The following is a 23,221-nucleotide window of genomic DNA, read 5'->3' as shown; positions in this document are numbered from 1 at the left end:
CCCTTCCCCCTCTCCTCCTCTCCCCCTCTTTCTCTTTCTCTTCATATACTAACATGAGCTCATGTTTTACATGTGATGCTACAAACACCTGGGACTACTGAAGGAAGAATGATGTTGGTAAATAGTTCATGAAAACGATGTTTTAACAGATACCTTGAAAAAATAAAGATGGTCTAAATGCAAGAGGGCAGGGAAAGAGAAAACAAACATCAGCAAAGAAAATAACCAAACATTAGCAGCAGATACAGCCTGTCTAGTTAGCTCTCTCTTCCAGCCAGCAGCAGCAGTCCTCCACCCTTGCTGGCCAGTTCTAGCCAGACATTTTCAGTATATGCATTTCTATTTATCTGTGCTTCTTCAAAACTTAACATAGAAGAAAGCCACTAACTTCACTTATTTATTTTACAAAAGTAAACTTACTAAGAAAAGGTAAAGGAAAATCTAAATAACAGACACATTATGTGGCTCACTAAGGGAATAGTATGCATTTAACATTAGTCTGTAGTGAACAATACTCTAGGAAAGGCTGAACAATGTGCAGCTGAAGTGCATTTTGTTGATAAAACTGGTCTTACAATAATGGTCTTCCAATTACACATTTTAAAAAGAAAGGATCACCAACTGCCATTTGGCATTGTCCTACCTGTCTCTAAACTTCCCCTACTCCTGGTTCTCTTTCAACACCTCTTCCACAATCATGTTCATTCATATAGTTTCATTAAACATTGCAAAGAACTATAAAAGCTGAAACCACAAATTAAGCAGAACACTAAAATAAGAAGAGAGACACTCTTCACATTCCATAGTGTATCCCATAATGTTCCCTATGGCATGATGTGTTGTTCCTTTTTCTATTGAGACATGATCTAACCACATAGCTCTGGCTGGCCTCAGGATCACAGAGATCTGCCGGGCTCTGCTGCACAAGGGCTGGAATCAAAGGCATGCACCATAACACCCAGCATCTGTATCACCAGTGTAAGCAAACACTAAGAACAGATTATGGATAAAACAACTTCCTTCAATTGTTCAAAGGTTTATACATCATCTGGAACAAATTAGAAAAATTACTAAATATTTTCAAATGAGTTAACTTATATTTCTTTGGAATTTTGTTCAAATAGCAGAGGCAAGCACAGAAAGATTACACTAGTGTCAGGATCTCACCACAATACATGTATCAGAGTTTAAATGCTTTTATGTTTTACCTGGTAAAAATGACTCCAAATTAGATCAATTGTGGAACTAAAGCTTATTTTATACAGTTGCTATTTGCTTAGTATCAAATGCAAAGAACTTTTATCAAAATATTATTTAGAATATATTAGTTAATCACCCAAATATTTTTCAGTGGAGGATCAAGAATTCAAAACACTGAGTCAAGCATGGTGGCACACACCTTTAATCCCAGCACTTGGGAGGCAGAGGCAGACGAATTTCTGAGTTCGAGGCCAGCCTGGTCTACAAAGTGAGTTTCAGGATAGCCAGGGCTACACAGAGAAACCCTGTCTCGAAAAACCAGAAAAAAAAAAAGAATTCAAAACACCATTCTAATGGTTATACAAACACCTAAAAAAGTTGGCAGTGTTTATGAATGTATTCCTAAACATAAAGTTATATTGCATAAAAGAAAACTATTATACTAATATGTATTAAAAATGTTTTAAAGACAAGGTAGAAGAAATGGATATGTCTACTAAAACAAAAACAAAAACAACAACAACAAAAAAAATCCAGGCACAAAAATCCAGGAAATCCAGGAAAATATGAAAAGACCAAATTTACAAATTATTGGACTAGAGGGAAGGGAAGAAACCAAGTCAAAGGCACAGGATATATTTTTTAACAAAATCATAGAAGAAAAATTCCCCAATCTAAAAGAGATGTGCCTATCAAACTACAAGAAGCATAAAAAACTTAAAAAAGAGTAGAACATAAAAGATATTCCCCATGATACATAATAATCAAAACACTGAATATACAGAACAAAGATAGAATTTTAAAAGCCACAGAGGAAAAACACCAAGTAACATAAAGGCAGACTCACTAGAACAGCAGTTTTCAACATCCGAATCACAACCCTCAAAAGACCATCAGAAAACACAGATATTTCTAACAGTAGTAAAAATATAGTTATGAAGTAGGAATAAAAATAATTTTATAATTGGGAGTCACCATAACATGAGGAACTGTATTAACGTGGCCACAGCATCAGGAAGGCTCAGAACCGCTGCATTAGAATAACACCTGACTTTTTAATGGAGGTTTTTGAAAGCCAAAACCACTTGAACAGATTCTCTAAACATAAAGACCAGGCCGACTACTATACCCAGCAAAACTATCAATCACGCTGGTGAGATGGCTCAGTGGGTAAGAGCACCCGACTGCTCTTCCGAAGGTCCAGAGTTCAAATCCCAGCAACCACATGGTGGCTCACAACCATCCGTAACGAGGTCTGGCGCCCTCTTCTGGAGTGTCTGAAGACAGCTACAGTGTACTTACATATAATAAATAAATAAATCTTTAAAAAAAAAACTATCAATCACAAACAACAGAGAAAGAAAAACATTCTATAATAAACCAAATTTAAACAATTTCTATCTGTTAAACCAGTTTTACAAAAGGCATTAAAAGAAAGCTTCACTCTGAAGCAGTTATCCATACCCAAGACACAATGAAAAAATAATCCCGTACCATCAAATCAAAAGCAGGGGGGAGGGGAACCTACACCATAACAACAAAATAACAAACATCAATACTGTTTATTTATAACTCTTACTATATAGATGGTCTCAGTTACCCAATAAGCAGACACAGATAATAGACTGGATTAGAAAGGAGGTTCTATTTCATCCAAGAAACACACCTCACCATCAGGGATAAGAATCATCTCAATATGAAAGGACAGAAGAAGATATTCCAAGCAAATGAACCCAAGAAATAGACAATTACCTTTATTTGCAGATGATAGGATTTCATACATAAATGTCCCTGAAAACAGCACTAAGAATCTGCTACAGCTGAAAAACACTTCCAACAAAGAAAGTAGTGCGGTACATATTAACACACTAAAATCAACAGCTTTCCTACAACCGACAGACAGACAAAGAAAGAAATTAGAGAAACATCATCTTTCACAATAAAATAAAAAATAAAATAAAATAACTTGGGATAACTCTAACCATATAAAAGACTTGTAATAAAAACTTCAAGACATCACATTGAATAAAGAAATTGAGAATATCAGAAGATGAAAAGATCTTCCATGCTTATGAGTCAGTAGGACTGACTAATACTATGAATACAGCCATCCTACCAAAAATAATCTACGAATTCAACACAATTCTCATTCAAAATTCTAACATAATTCTTCACAGAAATTGAAAGGACAAGTTTCAGCTTCATATGGAAGCACAAACACACACCACAAACAAACAAAACAGGACAGCTAAATAATCCTGAATAAACAAAAGAATTGCTGGAGTTAACACCATCCCTGATCTCTCTTCTATACCTATTATCCTTAGGTTTGGTCTTCTCATTGTGTCCTGGATTTCCTGGATGTTTTGGGTTAGGAGCTTTTTGCATTTTGCACTTTCTTTGATTGTTGTGTCAATGCTTTCTATGCTATCTTCTGCACCTGAGATTCTCTCTTCCATCTCTTATATTCTGTTGGTGATCCTTGTGGCTCCTGACTTCTTTCCTAGGGTTTCTATCTCCAGAGTTCTCTCCCTTTGTGATTTCTTTATTGTTTCTACTTCCATTTTTAGATCCTGGATGATTTTTTCAATTCCTTCACCTGTTTGGTTGTGTTTTCCTGTAATTCTTTAAGGGATTTTTGTGTTTCCTCTTTAATGGCTTCTTCCTGTTTACCTGTGTTCGCCTATATTTCTTTAAGGGAGTTATTTATGTCCTCCTTAAAATCCTCTATCAGCATCAAGAGATATGATTTTAAATCCGAATCTTGCTTTTTTGGTGTGTCGGGGTATCCAGGACTTGCTGTAGTGGGAGTACTGGGTTCTGATGATGCCAAGTAGTCTTGGTTTCTGTTGGTAAGATTCTTACAGTTGCCTTTCACCATCTGGTAATCTCTGGTGTTAGATGTTCTTGCTGTCTCTGGCTGGAGCTTGTTCCTCCTGTGGATCTGTAAACCTGTGTCAGCACTCCTGGGAGACCAGCTCTCTCCTAGCAAGACTAGTGCACAGAGGGCTACAGAACCTCCTGGGTGCAGATGGAGTCAGGAAGGACCCTGACCCAGCTGCTCTTCCACTTCTGCAGCCTGTGCGCTCCTAGATGGTTTCGCCTTAGACAGTCACCAGAGAGAAAATGGTGCACCATCCCTGATTTCAAGTTGCATTACAGTGTCATAGTAATAAAAATAGCATAATATTCCCATAAAAACAAACATGTAAAATGGAATCAAATTGAAGACCCAGACATATGGATACCTGATTTTTGACAAGGTAGCCACATCTGCACACTGGGAAAAAAAATATTTTCAAAAAATGGTGCTGGTCAAATTGAATAACTGAATTAAAAGAATCCAAATAGGGCTGGAGAGATGGCTCAGTGATTAAGAGCACTGACTCCTCTTCCAGAGTTCCTGAGTTCAATTCCCAGCAACCACATGGTGGCTCACAACCATCTGTAATGGGCATTCGATGCCACCTTCTGGTGTGTCTGAATACAGCGACAATATACCCACATACATGAAATAAGTAAATAAATAAATTAATTTTAAAAAAAGATTCCAAATATATCCATCCATACTAAACACTCTGCACAACTCCAAATGCATCAAAGAACTCAACATAAAACAAGACCTGATAAAAGAGAAATTGATGAATAGCTTTGAATTCACTTGCACAGGAAAAGACTTTCTGAACAGACCACCATTAGCACAGGCACTAATATAAACCATTAATAGATGAAACCTCATGAAACTGAAAAGCATTGGTATGGTAAAGACACCATCATTCGGACAAAGTGTCAGTCTACAGAAAAAAAGATTTTTACGAATTATACATCCAATAGAGGTTTAGTATCTGAACTATAACAAGAACTAAAACCAAACAAACAAAAAACACTGAACAACAGGAAAATAAATAACCCTGCTAAAAGTAGATTAGAGATTAAGTAGAAAGTTTTCAAAAGATGAAACACACATGGCAAAGAAACATTAAGCATGTATTCAAGATCTTTGCCATCAAAGAAATAAAAATAACAGCTACTTTGAAATTTCATCAATTTACACCAATCAGAATGGACACAATCAATAAAACAAATAACAGCTCATGCTGGTGAGGCTATGGGGTACAGGAACAATCATCCATTGCTGGTGAGATTGCAAACATGTGCAACCACAATGAAAATCAGGGTGGCTGTTTCTCAGGAAGCTGGGAATGCATCTTCCTCAAGATCAAACTACTCTTGGGCATATACCCAAATAACTTCTCAGTCTGCCACAGAAAGACCTGCTCATCCATGGGCACTGTGGCTCCATTCATAATAGCCAGGAATTAGTGACAGCTTTGATTTCCATGAGCCACTAAATGGATAGTGAGACGTGGTACAATTACACAATCGAATATTATTCAGCTATTAAAATATAATGAAATTTGCAGGTAAACGGATGGTATCTTTTCCTGCACAAACATCATGACCAAGAAGCAGTTGGGGAAGAAAGGGTTTATTCGGCTTACACTTTCCTCATTGCTGTTCATCACCAAAGGAAGTCAGGACTGGAACTCAAGCAGATCAGGAAGCAGGAGCTGATGCAGAGGCCATGGAGGGATGTTACTTATTGGCTTGCATCCCCTGGCTTGCTCAGCTTGCTTTCTTATAAAACCCAAGACTACCAGCCCAGGGATGGCATCACTCACAAAGGACCCTCCCACTCTTAGTCACTAGTTGAGAAAATGCCTTACAGCTGGATCTCATGGAGGCATTTCCTCAACTGAAGCTCCTTTCTCTGTGATAACTCCAGCTTGTGTCAAGTTGACACAAAACCAGTGAGTAAGACAACCCAGAACCTAAAAGACAAATACTGCATGTCGTGGTGCCTATTGCTGGTCCTCTTCCAGAAGACAAGCTTTAACGTATGTTATTAAACACAGAAAAATAGAGCTGGTGTCTGTCTAAAAGCTTTACCTCTACCGACTAGCATTCATGGAACTAGCAGCTAGTCTGCACACTACCAGAAGCAAAAAGTAACTACCAATATCTCCCATCTAAACCTTGTAACCTACAACAGTGACCTACCTGAAAATCTAACTGATACAATAGTACACAAGTGTTATGGGAGTAACCAACCACTTTCTAATTGGATTTAACGCACTCAGTGAGACGGAATCCATACCTGACACTGATAAAGTGGCCAAAAACCTGACACTAGATAGGTCATGGGCCTAGAAGAAAACATAATACAATCATTCTGCTGAAGGAACAGAGCAATAAAATGACTAATGACATGCTGCTATACACGTAAGTCGGTGCCTTGCTCAACCCTCATCCCAGAAGCTTCTTCTTGTAGTAAATAGGAATTAACACACAGACCCACAACTGGGTAATGTATAGAAAGAGGCTTTGAGGCACTCAGTCTTAAATGGAAATCCTCATCAAATCCCACCCCACTCAGGGATCCATGGGAAGAGGAGATGGAAAGGCTGCAAGAGCCAGAGGTGATGGGTGATTCCAAAGAAACTCTTCCAGACACAACAGGACTGATGCACATGTGACCTCATGGAGACTATGGCAGCATGCACAAGCCCTGCACAGGTTCCAGTCTGACACAGTGCTAGCACTGTGAGAAGAAAGGGAGCACAGGTTCCTGACCCTAACCCAGAAGCTATCTGCAACTCATTATCTGCTGGCAAAGGGAAAAAGTGGAGTGTCTCTGGGTGTATTAGCCATACTTCATGGCAGGTCCTATGCAGAGGAGGAGTTGGCCAAGACAAAACATACTCAATGATAATTTTTTAGACTTTTTGTCTCATTTTGCTTTGTTTAGGATTTTTTTTTGTCCTACTGGTCTTTTCCTTGCTTATTTTTATTTCCATTTCTGTGTTTTATGGAGGGTTTGTGTGTTTCTTGTTTTTGTTTGTTCTTTAAAAGACAAGAGATAAACAGAACATACAGTTAGGTGGGTAAAGAGGTGAGATGGTGTGTGGGGGTAGCAACTGGGGAACTGTAAAACATGATCAGAATTTGACATATGGAAAATACATATACATATACACATACACTGTAGACAGAAAAAGAAAAGAAAACCCACCTAAAATAAAGATTCTCTATGAAAATAAATGTGGCTTTTATTAACTTTTATCTCATGTACAAGTTTTTTAAAGCAAACAGACAAACATAAATGTCTTAGTCAGGGTTTCTATTCCTGCACAAACATCATGACCAAGAAGCAAGTTGGGGAGGAAAGGGTTTATTCAGCTTACCTTTCCACATTGCTGTTCATCACTGAAAGAAGTCAGGACTGGAACTCAAGCAGGTCAGGAAGCAGGAGCTGATGCAGAGGCCATGGAGGGATGTTCTTTACTGGCTTGCTTCCCCTGGCTTGCTCAGCCTGCTCTCTTATAGAACCCAAGGCTACCAGCCCAGAGATGGTTCCACCCACAAGGGGCCTTTCCCCCTTGATCACTAATTGAGGAAATGCCTTACAGTTGGATCTCATGGAGGCATTTCCTCAACTGAAGCTCCTTTCTCTGTGATAACTCCAGCTTGTCAAGTTGACACAAAACTAGCCAGTACAATAAAGTTCTTAAATTTTAAGGTTACCCATATAAGTATAGATAAAAGAAAAGTATATATTCATGACAAAGTGAAATTGTGTTTGCTTTTTTGCTCTTGATGAAATAAGGGCTAATCCTGTATTTAAATATGCATTTCCCTTCTTCCTGCCTTCTTGTCATATCTTACAATGATTTATGCTAGTGAAGTATCAATAAATAATTTTCTATGTTCCCATTCTCTGTGCTTCTTTGATCTTTTCCAAAGTCAAACAGTCATCACAAGGTGGCTCCCGGCTGGCAGCAGGTAAAATACATGCCTCCTCTTCCTCAGAGGACAGACAATGACAAAACTGAGGAGCAGTCACATACAGGTGACAAAGTGCATGCCCATTCATAGAAAAGTGGAATATAAATTCCAGGAAATGATTATGATTCAACCTTGAATTATAGTGCAGTGACATTCCCCAATGTCATTGGCATTCACCTGGATCCACAAAGATGCAAAGCAAGAAACACCTTTCACAAACACCTTAGACAGTTCTCTAAGCATTCACTGAATACAAATATGACATGATCCATCGTAAGTAAGGCTGCATGCTGAGAACAGAATCTGAAGAGCCAGGAGACATGTTAAAACCCGTGCAAATGATGTAATTCACGGCAGAGAGCCATCTGTAGGCATACATGCATTTAGTGTTAATAGGAAACACGGGTGACAGCAAGAGACATATTGCTTCCATTTCTTCTTTCTTGACATAGAAATCATTTAAAGTATAGAATATAATTCGTAAGCTTGAGTACCTTCCAGGAGATGGATAAACATTTCTAAGCTATGCCTAGAGTCGCAGTGAAATGCAGTGTGAAAATCTTGGCTTCATGATTCATTTGTGTTTTAATCCTATAGCTATAATTTGATACAAAACATGGAACAACTGGTAAATAACATGTGCACACCACTGAGCTACGCCCTGTAGATAACACAAGGAAAGATTAAAGCTTCAGTTTCGTTGTTAAAAGTTCTGACAAATTTAAAAAAAAAAAAGATTTAGCAAATACCAATTGGACTGATCAGTTATTATCAACATAACACAAACCTCAGACATACCTGGAAAGAAGAAAACTGAAAAAAAAATGCCTCCATAAGTAGGCAAGACTGTAGGGAATTTTCTAGATTAATGATTGATGTGAGGGCCCCGCCCACTGTGGGTGGTACCCTCCCTGAGCAGATGGTTTTGAATAATACAAGAACACAGGCCAAGTAAACCATAGGGAGCAAGGGAGTATGCAGTTTTCCTCTATGACTTCTGCTTCAGCTCCCCACTCCAGGTTCCTGCCTTGAGTCCCTATCTTGTATTCTTTCAATGGGTATGTAAGCCACATAAACTCTTTCCTCCCCGAATTGCTTTTGGTCATGGGCTTTATTACAATAGAAACAAGCAGAAAAACAAAACACTCACTCAGTAGTACACACTCAACTACTCAGCTGTTTTCAATTGTTAAGTGCTATAGAAGATCAAAAAGGACATCACTATGTGTTGCAAAAACCAGACATAACATCATGTAGAAGACAGCTCTAGAAGTGTATAAATAACCACCAGGAAAGAATGAAATGGGTAGTTTATTTTGGTTAGGGGGAAAAAATAAACGCCAAAAAATGATCTGTAAAAATACTAAACAAGAATGGCCTCCTCATATTAAGTAAAACTTATGTCAGAATTATACTTTTTATACAGAGAAATTAGTTATTTTCTTAAAGCTAGTTCTATCAATACAATTTCAGGTTAAGCCTATTGGTCAAATCATTATTAGTAGAACCTCCATTTTCTCTCAAAACATTCCAAATTGAATTATAAACCAGGGTCATTTCACTTATAGTAAGTTATCTCTACAGAGAATCTTCCCAGCACACTGACCAGGCAGCTCACTCCGCAGTAACCCCATTTCCCGGGGAGTTGATGTCTTCCTCTCACCTTGGAAAGCACTAGGCATATGCATAATGAAGGCACTCATGCATACACATAAAATATAAACAAATAATTTTCTCTTTTAAAAGGATATAACACACACTGATTCAAATGTATATGAATCTTTAAACTATGAGAATCCAAAGCCTACCCTTTTATGGGATTTCATTTTTCAAACACAAAATAAACCTAGCGTTTATAGACCTCCTTAATGAAAATAACCTTCTCTTACCTCAGTTAACACCATCACCAATAATCATCAATTCTTGAGGACAGTGGCTCACGCTTTAATTCCAGTCCTGAAGAGGCAGGAAAATCACTACAAGTTCAAGGCCAGTCTAAGCTAAACAGTGAGATCATGTCTCCAAAAATAGAAAAGGGTGAATAAGCAAACACGTATCAGGCAGCTGCCCTATAAAGACCAATGCTCCAATTGATAAAGTTAGGTCTCGAAAGGAAGAACAAAAACCTATAACATACGATCTCTTCTCCAACAGTTTACAGTACACTGCTTGTATGCAGCTACCCATTTCTATAATGTGCAGCCTTTTCTCCAACAGTTTACAGTACACTGCTTGTATGTATCTACTCACCTCTCAATCTAGTTAGCCATTAATCCAGGAGTTACCAATCCATGATCACAAAATATCACATATTAGATTGTTAAAAAGTCATATAGGTAGTTAGTGTGTATATCTGAAAATAGTTTGATTACATATAAAGTGACTATATTATATTACTTATATATGCCTCAAGGGGGAGGCATCTCAGGGCTGGTTGCAGACAGATATGATGTTAGACCCTAAGGTTCTTTTATTAGAAGGTCACTGTCATCATTACAGCAACCTCACCATTGCAAGAAGGTTGATGTCCCTCATCTTGACATGTGATAGGAAGGAAAAAGATGGTGAATATTTTTGTGGAAATCCAAGACTTTAACTTACATATTATGTCAGATCTTTACAGAAAATCATGGTTAATTTCAAAGCAAGATGGGAAGAATGCAGGCTTTACATGATGCACAAGGAAGGTTCCATTCTGCTGCCCACTAAAAAAGCAGACAATAGAGAATCCCACAGCAAGCCATCACATGCTTTCATACCTGTTCATACATAAGTTCTTACATTGCAACCAGAAATGCAAACATGGAACAAGTACAGCTAAAGACCACCATAAAGGGACAACAAAAGAAGTCACGGGAAACACCAGAATTGGCAAATGTCTTCTTGAGGATCTGTTACCTCAGCCAAGCCCTGAAAACGGAGAATAGTTGTGTTTAGTCTAAAGAAAATGTATACATGCAGCAGGTACAGCAGCAAAGAGCAATGCCCAGGTACACTGTACTCAGTCATCTAGACTGCCAAGTAAGAACTGGTTTGGACGGGGGTACCAAGTCATCCAAGAAGGCTTGCAGATGTCTAAACAGATCATGACTAGGAAGCAGATATACAGATTCAAGACTTTAAGATGAAAACCAGGAATTCCCACTACTGGATAAGATGGCAGATAACAAGCTGTCTTTATGTGACCCAGCATTGATGGTTTATATTGATTGCTGCTTTTATCTCCTCAGATGAAGTAATGAGATGAGAGCTGTTCCCAAGCTGTGCAAATGCAGGGCTTGGGCTGAGCCCAGAGCATTGCCTTCTCTGTTCTAACTATCCCTAGGCCTAGGCTTGGAAGTTTCTAGCCTCCATAAAATCTAATCTTCCAATCCAACCAATTCAATTGGCTTCTCGTGGCTTCTGACTGAATTGCTTTGCTTGGCCTCGTACTAACTTTGGCAATATATTCTAGTCTTCTGGCTCTTTCACACTCTGGCTCATTCTCTCTTCACCTGTGTCTAGCTTGTTCTCTCTACAACCTGTCTCTGTAAAACTCTCCCCTCCCCCCCCCCCCCCTCTCTCTCACACACACACACACACACACACACAAAACCTTTCTCTCCCTCTCTCTCTCTTTCCTCCCTCTCCTTTTCCCTCCACCTCTCTCTTACTCTCTTTCTCTCTGTTTTTTTTTTTATATATTTTGAAAATTTCATTGATGCCAAACAATCTATTACTCTGACCATTGGTTCAACAGAGAGATCCTTAAACATCAAGCAAGGTTCAGGAGATTGACAAGATATACATAAAATTAATTTGAAGATGACTCAAACTAAAGAATGACAGTTCAAAAATATAATAATAAACCATACAGCTCCATATTGCAAAACATATTGAAGAAAACTACAGTGTCTCTCTGTTCTTAAGTAGCCTCTCTTTCCTGACTTCTATGAGTTGGGTGTATCCTATCTCTGACACATTCTGTCAAATCTTTCCCTGATTTGTTACTTTTTATGCCCCTCAACTACACATTTTAAACATGGCTGCTTCCTTCTACAAATTTCATTGTTAAGAATTAAAGGTATGTACTAATGGCATGTCTGTATTCCAACTAGATCATACTATAATCCAGGGCATGTCTGAATTCCAGCTAGATCATATCTTTGGATGTGATACCTTGCCAGAGCAGCCATGATGCTGGATTAAAACTCCTCTACAGATTTTCACTTGACAGGATCTAGAATTACCTTGGAGAAAAATATTTGAGTTAGGTTGACTGAGATGGGAAGACCCACCCTCAATGTTGGTAGAACATCCACTGAGCTTGGGTCCTAGACTGCACACAAAGGAGGAACACAAGCATTCATCATCCTCTGCTTCCTGGCTGCAGGTCAAGTGACCAGTCCTTTAAGTTCCTGCCACCAGGATCTCCCACCATCATGGACTTTACTCTCAAACTGCAAGCCAATAATAAACTCTTCTTCTTAAAGCTGCTTGTGTATCTTACCATACCCACAGAAAAAGTAACTAAAACACCAGCAAATGAAAAGTCAGAATAAAAAATACCAGACACTTCCTGTGAGAAGAAAAGCTTAACAGTATGAGGAACACAAGGATGGCAGAACAGTGAGGGAAGATACAAACAGGTAACAGAGAAAAGTAAGTACAAGTGAGGTCTACCATTTTCTCTGGGGAAATACAGCCAGTAATGGCCACTGATTCAAGCTCAAACACACTACACTATGCTGCTTGCCAGACTAAAGTCATCGGTAGCTGCCAGGGAGGTGCTGTCCCCTCCTAGACACAATTCCCACAAGAACTGTGAGCTGGAGCGAGACTAATGTGACATGGAGCTGGATCACCGTGTGTAGAGAAACAGCCAGAGCAGAACAGCCTCTCAAGTGCAACAGAAGTGTGGTGCATGCCTGAAGCTGAGATGTTTTACAACTTTCCTGGAGTGACTAGCTATACATATGTGTGTGTTGTGTGTATAAATATATAATTGGATAATGAAAGGAGGTGTGGAAGTGATACTATCAATACTAGAAAGACAGTATATTAGTTGCTTTCCTATTGCTGTGACAACGCCATGGCCAAGGCAAGGAATAGTTTATTTGGGCTTACAGTTCCAGATAGACTAGAGTCATCATGGTGGAGAAGCACAGTAACAAGTGGCAGGCATAGTCATCAGAGCATGAATCTGAGAGTTTATATCCTCAACTGCAAGCCTGAAGCAGAGCAAGTAAACTGGAAGCTATGTGGGGCTTTAAATTCTCGACACCGGAGCTCCTCCAGTAAGGCCACATCTCCTAAACTTCCCTAAACAACATCACCAACTGGGAACCAAGTGTTCAAATACCTGTGCCTATGGGAGACATTTCTCATTCATACTACCACAGACACCACACTATTAACCTTAAGGAAACATAGAAAGGAAAAAAAGGGAGGTGAGAATTCCAAGCATTAAGCAATCTGCCTTCCATTTCTAGGAAAGGGTCTATTCTTTGATGATTTTGAAGATGAAGAAATCAAGGCCCAGAAAAATTAAGAAGCAAATCTTAAGCCCAGGCAAAGGCAGAGCCTGCACTACTGACCTCACACCGTGCACTGATTCTATTCTACTGTGTTCTCAGAATAAATTAGATTTAACCTAATAAAAGTTGTAGGAATCAGCCTAACAAAAATTATATTTTTGTTGTGATAATAATTAAGGTTAAATAAAAGAAATCTAAGGTAAAAAAATATAAAAACAAATATAAAATACAAAAATATAAAATACTGTTGATTTTAAATTTTTGAGGGATAAAAGAATACCTTTAAAAAGACAGAAGTAGAAGGGAAAATGTTTATTTTAGTAACCATGTTGCTATAGCAACATCATTACCAGCCTCAGAGAGCTTTCACAGTTATACCAGTAATAAAATAAATACATGTATACATAGGTCTATTAATATTGGTGAATAAATATCAGTCTGCATAGTCTTGCTAGATCTGGTGATGGGGAAACCCATGTAAACTTTATTTATACTGATCATAAAAATACCTGTCACTTTCTGCTTATTGGTTAGATGTGCCCCCCGAGAGGAGGGATAAAGGAAGACAGTATATTCTCTGCCTTTGGACTCAGAAGCACAACCTGTGGATGATACGGGATGAAGACTAAGAAATAATAAAGGGTTAGCTGACCTGAGAACTACATACGAATAAAACATATGTAGTTTCCTCAGAGTTCATGAGATGCATAGTGCTAATACAAATATAATAGGTTCATATTTATATGCCTACAATTAAAATGTGACATAAACTTCTAGGTTTAAATTATGTTCTTATGATCATGTGTCTACTGGAATAAGTTTTGAGCAACATCAAAGGAATGAATTCTTTTCTAGATGGTTCCCAACTGTATAAGCATGGCCACACATGAGCCAGTGCTAGTTTGCATCTTCCTGCCGAGATTCTTACCTTGCCCTACAGAAGGACGACCAGAGATTTGAAATGGTTCTCTTAGAACCCCACCCTGTGAGAACTACAGTTCTGTATCAGTTCTGTGTTCTGTACCCTTGATTATTCCAAATGAGTTGTCCTGTCATTTTTTACATGTAAGTCCCTTTGCTATATCCGTGAATGCCAAAAGGTACTTCAGAGATACAAACAGCAGAAGCCCAAGTTAAGGGGCTGAGATGGCTCAGCAGCAGAGGACAGGTTCAGCATTCACATGTTGTTCAGCACACACATGCCACTCCAGATCCACAGTATCTAACGCCATATATGCATACCTCTTCCAGTTCTCTCTGCCCATAAACTAAAAGTATTCCTGTGTTAATTGTCCCCACATTGTAGGTTCTGTCTGGCTCTGGACAGCTGCTACAGTCCTGTGTACTTTCCTGGGCTAACTGCTTTCCTTCCTTATCGTTTGTCTAGCACGATAACTGCCAACTATGATTAAAGTATTTTTTGATATTTTAAGGTTTTTGATTAAAAATGGATTTTTCAGATACAATGGGATTTAGTAATTACAACATGAATAAAATATACTATGACCATATTTGCCCCTTGTTCAAATCTAAAGTTTTCTAGGAGATGGGTTACTGGGCATGCTTGTGGGGAATTATCTTGTTTTGATAAGTAGCATGGGAAGACTTAACTGTGGGTAGGACTATTTCTTCAGCAAGGGGCCTGAACTGTATAAAATGAAGAATACAAGCTGAGCACTAGCTTACATCTATCCCATTATATACATCTGATTATAGATGTAATGTGACTAAGGATTTTAAGCTCCATGACAGACTGCAGCTTGAACAGTGAGCTAACATAACTTCCTTTTATCAGAGTAATCTATACAGCAACAGAAAAGAAACTAAGACAACTCCTTACTCTCCCCATCCTCTTCTGGTTCCTTCTTCCCAATGAGATCCCTTCTTTCCCCCATGGAGACGGGGTGGGGGGAATGTACACACACACACACACACACACACACACACAGTGCTTGTGCAATAGGCATAACTGCTCTGTCTTTATGATTGTAACAGCTCTGCCATACCATCCTCTGGCTCTTTCAACATTTCTGAATAATGCCTATTGTTAAGTTGTGGACCTAGGAAGGTGGCAGTATATTTACTTCTGGTCTGAGCCAAAAACCAAGAGCCAACCCTCTTATTCTCTGCACATGCATAAGCAGCTGCAGCACTGGTCCAAAGGCAGAGAATAAATGTTACACCGTTCAAGCATGGAGAAGGCTCTTTCTTCTCAGTTTACTCTTTGTGAACCCTCAACAGATGGCGCAACCACACTTGAGTAAGACTCATCTTTACTAATTCAAGTACCAATCTCTTAAAGAAACACAAACACATCAAAAAAATATTTGCCAGCTATCAGGATAACCCCTATATTGGTCAGTTTGACATAAAAATCAACTCTATAGACATCTGTCATCAAGCCACAATCAGGAAACCACAGCACTGGTAGAAAAGATGGAACACTGATGTTAGAATGATCTGACAAGAGTTACACAGCAGCCAATACAAAACACTTCTGAAAAAAATCTAAAATGTCTTCAAACAAAATGGAAAATCTTGAAAGAAATACAAGTTATAAAAAAAACAAATAGAAGTTATAAAACTGAAGCTTATAACTAAATTTACAGTATAAAATGAAAGAACAGAATGAAGGCAAGATAAGAAAATGGGAAATTACAAAAACACGAGTCGGCAAGGGAGGCCAGGCTAAAGTTGGACTGAAGCTTCATGCCAGCTAAAATCAAGCATCTCAGCTCAACTAACATGTGTTCTATAAGTTACCAACGTGAGGACAATGATTTCTATGTTAAACTTAAGATGCTAACCTAGCAATAAGCAGGGCTTCAGGCCTGAAGTGTATGTCTTGAGTAGAGTTTCCCTCCTCTCCCAGGTGTTTTCTGGGAGTCCCCTGAACTGTTAGTTTTATTGACAGTAAAGATACTCTCACTTCCTGCACCTTGTGATCAAAAGTTCCATCTTACCAACTGCAATCATGTCTGCAGGTTAAATCTCAAACCCTGGGACAAATGGTTCAGGTGCCTATTTCCCATACAAAGCACATGTGGCCGCCGAGTTTTCCCAGCATCCCTTAGCTATGGCTAAGGGCTATGGAGGCATGCTAGCCCTCTTACCCTCCCCAACTGCCCTTCTGCCAGAGGCTCTTCTCTATATAATCCAAACTGCCCCTTTCTTACCTGTGCCCTCTTGGCACACAGAGATTTGCCTGCCTCTGCCTCCCTAGTGCTGAGTGATAGGACCAAAGTGGTCCTCTAAAATGGTGGCTGATAATGTCCTAAAGGACAGTCTGGGCTCAGCTCTGGACTCTGACCAGTAAACAGAAGGATTGCTCCCTAAACTCAGCATTCCTCAGAAATCTTGGAAAGCTGTTTTCTGTTTGTCAGGAAAACCCATTATTTCTGTTATCTGTTCCCTACTACCTCCAGCAAGTGGGCATCTAGCACCTGACTAAAGCAAATAAGCTGCAACAAATCAAAGTCCTCCTGCTAGTCTCCAGGCTGTTCTGGCTCCCATACAACCAACACCACCATCACCACACACACACACACACACACACACACACACACACACACATCCCTCTGCCACAGCATGTCTCCTTAACACTGGCCAGGCTTCTGCTGTTCTTTGCAGCTGAGAGATAGATAGCCTTAGCAGTTTAGTGCCCTGGTTTGGTAGATTCACTGCATCCCCCACTTGCACTGGGATTAAAGGCATGGGCTACCATGTCCAGTATTAATTAATTATTTTTAGAATTTATTTATTATATTTATATGAGTACACTGCAGCTGTTTTTAGACATACCAGAAAAGGGCATCAGATCCTATTACATGAGCCACCATGTGGTTGCTGGGAATTGATCTCAGGACCTTTGGAAGAGCAGTCAGTGCTCTTAACCAATGAGCCATCTCTCAAGCCCTATATATTTATTTTTTAACTTTCAATTTAACTCTCAAGGAAAGTGATGCTTTTACACTTACTATGCTCACAGAAATGTATATATCTAAGTGATTATGCTCAGAAAGAGTACTTATAGCTATGATAATTTATATATATATTATATAATATATATAATATATATATAATAAAAACATATTTTGTCTATTTTTATGTATATATAAATTGTATATACATATATTTTGGTCCCCAAAATATACAACTTATATATTATACAAAGGGTAAACCTCCAAAATTTAGGAAATCCTGAAATATGCCAGATCAAAATGCTTTTTGCTAAAAATTTAAGTATAGCTTTTTATTAGGAAACATGTTTTTATTTACTGCACTAACAAATTAAAACCAGGCATGGGAAGCAGAAGGAAGATTGGGAGTTCAAAGTCATGCGTGGTTTACATAATGAAGCCAACATGGGCTATAGGAGACACTGTAAAACGCACAGTTCTAGTTTGCTTTCTGTTCCTGTGATGAAGACCATGACAAAAAGCAACTTGGGAGATGTGATGGTTTGTATATCCTTGGACCAGGGAGTGGCACCATCTGGAGGTGTGGTCTTGTTGGAAAATAGGTGTGACCTGGTTGGAATGAGTGTGTCACTGTGGGTGTGGGTATAAAATCCTCACTCTAGTTGCCTGGAAGTCAGTCTTCCACTAGCAGCCTTTGGATGAAGACATAGAACTCTCAGCTCCTCCTGCGCCATGCCTGCCTGGATACTGCCATGCTCCCACCTTGATGATAATGGACTGAACCTCTAAACCTGTAAGCCAGCCCCAATTAAATGTTGTTTTTCATAAGAATTGCCTTGATCATGGTTTCTGTTCACAGCAGTAAAACCCTGACTAATACAGGGGAGAAAAGGGTTTATTTGGGCTTATAGTCTATAGTTTAGTCCATTATGACAGGAAGTCAGGAGGACAGGAACGCAAGGCAGGAACCTAGAAGCAAGAACTGAAATAGAGGCCATGAAGGCTACTCATGCTTACTGCTTGCTCAGCCTGCTTTCCTATACAATGCAGGACCATCTGCTATGGGGTGGCACCACCCACTGTCCACTAAACTCTCCCTCATCAATCATCAGTCAAGAAACTGCCTAAGAGACTTGCCTAACAAACCATTCTGATAGGGACAGCTCCTCAGGTTTAGTTCCCTTTCTTGTGTTCAAGTTGACAAAACAAAACAAAAACAAACAAACAAAAACCACTAACCAACATAGAGGGGGAGATCACGTTATTACCCCAACATACAAAAGAAAGAGGAACAAATAGCACCCATTCAAGCGCAGTAATCGTTCTTGATTTAAACCTTTAAAAAGCAAGGAACAGAAGGATTTCTCACCTGATAAACAGAATCTTTAAAAATCTATAGCCCAGGAACCCAGCAGACAACTCCACACTGGGTGAGAAGGAAGACACATGCACCTGCGAGTTTAGCACTCACCTGTACCAGTTCAGCGTAACGAAGGCAGAGGGAGGGACAGGGAGAAAGAGTGATGAAATCAAAGGAAAGATCTCATTGGATATGATATGATGAGGTTTTATGCATATTATATATCTTCAAGAAAACCAACTGAAAAACATACAGCTAATAAAACTAAGCAAGGGAGCTAGATATGTAATCAATGTATAAAAATCACTTGCATTCAGATATAGTAGAACAAATTATGCAGAAAAATATCTCATTCCCCGATAGCAACAATAATTACACACAAATGTGTAAATATAAATTTTTATTGACAAGAATTAAACAAATGTATAAAAACCATAAAATTTTATTAAGAAGTTTTAAGAACAACTGAATAATTAGAGGGAAAATAGGAAGGTTTTTATAAAAATATCAAATCTGAAGATATCTAAGATAGTCTAAGAAAGTAAATGCAGCCCCAGTCTAAATCTTAACATAAAATCAGATAGCTGATTCTAGAATTCTAGAAGACACACTACATTAAAAAGGGGAGACTCTTCCAGCAAAGTATCACAGTAAGGCTATCCTGAAGATAAAGCGTGGTGCTGAGTGACTGGGAGGCAGTGAATCACTAGCACAAAACAGAAGGTCCAAATTAAACCAGAAATGTGTCAGCTGCATTTCCAATTAGGGGACAAAGGAGGGCATATTTAATCAAAGATGTCAGGATAACCAAGCAGACATTTGGAAAACAAGAAAAAACATGAAATTAAAAATCTACCTCACATCATATATAAAAATTCTCTGCGAATAGACCAAACAGCTAACTCTAAAGCAATACTATAAAATAATACCATTTTCCTTGTTGTTTTAAATTGTGATTTTTGCTATTTTTCTTTCCAGAATTGGGTATTTTCCTTATCAGATTTACATTTCTACTTCTAATAACAGAAATCTAATTTCTCTTAGTGATCTCTCTTCCTTTGTTATAAAAGTCTTCATAGAACTGATGGCCAAGGCTCTTTCCTCTCTCAGACTACAGAGGTGGGGCTCAGGATGGTCACAAAACACAAAAGAAACTATAATGAGACTCTAATTCGTGGTCAGACTTGAAGAGAACAGAAAAAGGAAAGAGTGGGGTGGAGGCATATTTACTGCAAAAGACTTAAACGGATCTGTTTCCCATCCTTTACAAAGTCAGAGGACCTGAATTTTCCTTTATTTTAACAGGTAACCATCCCATGTTCTTTCAATGAACTCTTTTGTGTTGAGGCTGTGTATCATGACACAGACCTTGGCAGAATTTGGCACAGTATGAAAATTTTAAAAATGAAAAACATCCAACAAAAATTATAAGACAAGGCAAAAAGATAATCAACCATGAAAAAACATTAACACATATAAAGTGTAAGAACAGTATTATATTAGAAACACCGCAGATTGGTAGAGTATTGCCTAGCATACACAGAGCCCTGGGTTTGATTCCCCAGCACCAAATAAACCTGGTGTGGTGACACATGCCATCACTTGGAAGTAGAGGCAGGAAATTCAGAAGTTCGAAATCATCCTTTGCTACATGGAAACACATGACCCAGTAGAAAATTGGATACTTGATGTGTGCAAGTAGTCACCGGAAGAAAGAACCAATTTCCACGGTTTTTAAAAAAGGCTATCTTTCATTAACAAATATATATAAGCTAAATATCCAGGAGGAAACTTTGGTTTCATGAACTAAAAAAAAAAAGGATATTGATGTTTAAAAGCTGTAAAAGATAGACAATTCCTAAATACTTCATCAAGCATAATTAATGCTGTCTTCTCAAAAGATATTTTGGTTTAATAATCATCAAAATTGTAAACTGGAATTTACTTTTGTTATTTTTGTTTCCGAGAACTTATTCTATGAAAAACACGTTCAAAGGCACGTAAGTATAAATAGTACCTATAATAATACATAGAAATAGTATCAATATTGAAAAGTGAAATGATAAATAAATATGTAAAATAAACAAAAAACAAAAAACAAAAACCACTGCCCCAGAAAAGATCAAGGTGTGTGCATCAATGTACAACAATCCCAGCGCATACATGTAAGTGGCAAAGTCACAGAACACACTATTTTATTTATTGTTAAATAGCTATCAAAAGATACTAAGCCACAAATATAGCAGAAAGTTACTTATAATGAAGGTAAGCAAAGGCGCAGCAAAGGATATAGAGAAATATATAGCTGGCCTGGAATTCTCAGCGCTTCTGCCCCAGGTCCAACTACTGGAATTACAGGCATGTACCACCATGCCACCCAAATCTACTGTTTGCCTTGAAACTAAATAAGAGACAGGAAACATACCCCGACCTTGCCTTCTTGGACTCGCTGGCACTTTTATACTGTTCAAACTCCTGGCTAAGAGACTGCAGCTTTTCTTGAAGTTTCTTTTCTCGTTCTACACTTCCTTGATAAAATTTCATTTCTTCTTGCACTGCTTTCAGTTTTTCTTCCATAGCCTTAAATTCATGAAGAATTAGATAGCTGACGCCACAGTATTTACAAACTGTTTCTTCAGGAGACATCTAGGAAACAGAACACATATTTATTGAAATTTATGTTTTTAATTGTGAAAGACAAAGTTCAACCAAAGTTGTTTTGCAAGCATGCTGTGGAGACAAAGGAATACACAGTCGGCTAGCCACTGGGATAGTCACTATGACAGACACTGTCTATAGCTGGGTACAAGTTTTAAAACCAACACAAAATCTTAGAAAGAGAAAAGAGTTTCTCAAAGAAATGATTTCTCTGCAGTATAGCTGAGAATTGTTTACCCTTGAAATATCTTTCACGGGCTGGTGAGATGGCTCAGCAGGTAAGAGCACCCGACTGCTCTTCCAAAGGTCCTTAGTTCAAATCCCAGCAACCACATGGTGGCTCACAACCATCCGTAACAAGATCTGACTCCCTCTTCTGGTGTGTCTGAACACAGCTACAGTGTACTTACATGTAATAAATAAATAAATCTTTTAAAAAAAAAGAAAAGAAATATCTTTCACAAGATAAAACTAAAAATGTTGGGAGCATTTTTACACCTTTAGTTCTAAGTTTCGTCTCTAATATTAAAGGAACCCATGGGCTTCTGCTGCCAACACTGACCGTCTAGATCAGTACTTCTCAACCTGTGGGTCATAACACCCTTGGGGGTCAAATGACCCTTTCACAGCAGTGGCATAGATATCCCACATATCAGATATTTACATTGCAATCCATAACAATAGCAAAATTACAGCTATGAAGTAGCAATGAAAACAATTTTATGGTTGAGGGTCACCACAGCAAGAAAAACTGTGGTAAAGGGCCGAAGCATTAGGAAGGCTGAGAGACACTGCTCTAGATACCTCTGACTTCTTCAGATCTTATTTCACTCATTTATAAAATTATGGTACTGAACCAAATGAACTCTATGCTCTTACTCAGCTTCAATGCTTCAATATTTAAAGATTTTTATAGAATAGAAATTTTAATATTCTGTCCAAACCTACAACAGGAAAAGCATTTTGACTTTACTCTCTTCTTCATTTTATTCATATCATAGATTAAAACTGAGACTCCTGCAGTTCCATGGCCAGCTAAAAGGTGAGAATGTTAAAACTAAACCCAAGTCCTTTTAAAACGCTATACTTACGTATTTATGTGCCATAGTGTACTTACCTACCATGGGTATGTGGGTTCTCATGTCCTTCAGACAAAGTGTGTGTGGCTCTGCTCAACATGAAGGCAGTGAAAAGCAGGACAGGAAAAAGACCCTTTTTTTGTATTAAGAATAAATAATCCTTGGTAGTCTATGTTTGATTGGCTTTTCATAAAGGTAAGAGACCTCCAGGACACCAAAGTGAAATTAATTCTTAGATTATTCAATAAGGACTTTTTAAAAAATGTGTCTCATCATGGCTTGGAATTTGGTGACTGGTCTACCATGGCCTCCAACCCACTATCCTTCTACCTATTGTCTCCAATACTAGGATTGAAGGCTACACACCACATGTGGTCAAAGTGTTTCTTCTTAATACAGCCTTCCTTGATGTGTTAGACAGTGTCCCTGTAACTGCTATAGCACAAAGAGGTAGACAGTGTCCCTGTAACTGTTATAGCACAAGGAGGTAGACAGTGTCCCTATAACTGTTATAGCACAAGGAGGTAGACAGTGTCCCTGTAACTGCTATAGCACAAGGAGGTAGACAGTGTCCCTGTAACTGTTATAGCACAAGGAGGTAGACAGTGTCCCTGTAACTGCTATAGCACAAAGAGGTAGACA

The 23,221-nt window shown here is 38.5% G+C and overlaps 1 protein-coding gene across 4 annotated transcripts in view; it reads right to left on the bottom strand.

Annotated features, from left to right (window-relative positions):
* Lekr1 (leucine, glutamate and lysine rich 1) overlaps positions 1-23,221 on the bottom strand; it is a 170,139-nt gene that overhangs the window by 130,354 nt on the left and 16,564 nt on the right. For all 4 annotated transcript variants that reach the window (XR_003836153.1, XM_029474779.1, XM_029474780.1 and 1 more), the window contains one exon: positions 21,268-21,488. Coding sequence is in view for 3 of the 4 variants with exons in the window: in XM_029474779.1 (XP_029330639.1) it covers positions 21,268-21,488 (221 nt within the window). In the remaining variant the exon portion in view is untranslated. The remainder of the gene's footprint in view (positions 1-21,267; positions 21,489-23,221) is intronic.

The sequence above is a fragment of the Mus caroli genome, chromosome 3, assembly GCF_900094665.2.
Source record: "Mus caroli chromosome 3, CAROLI_EIJ_v1.1, whole genome shotgun sequence".
Lineage (NCBI taxonomy): Eukaryota > Metazoa > Chordata > Mammalia > Rodentia > Muridae > Mus > Mus caroli.
This window is presented reverse-complemented; position numbering and strand designations above follow the sequence as displayed.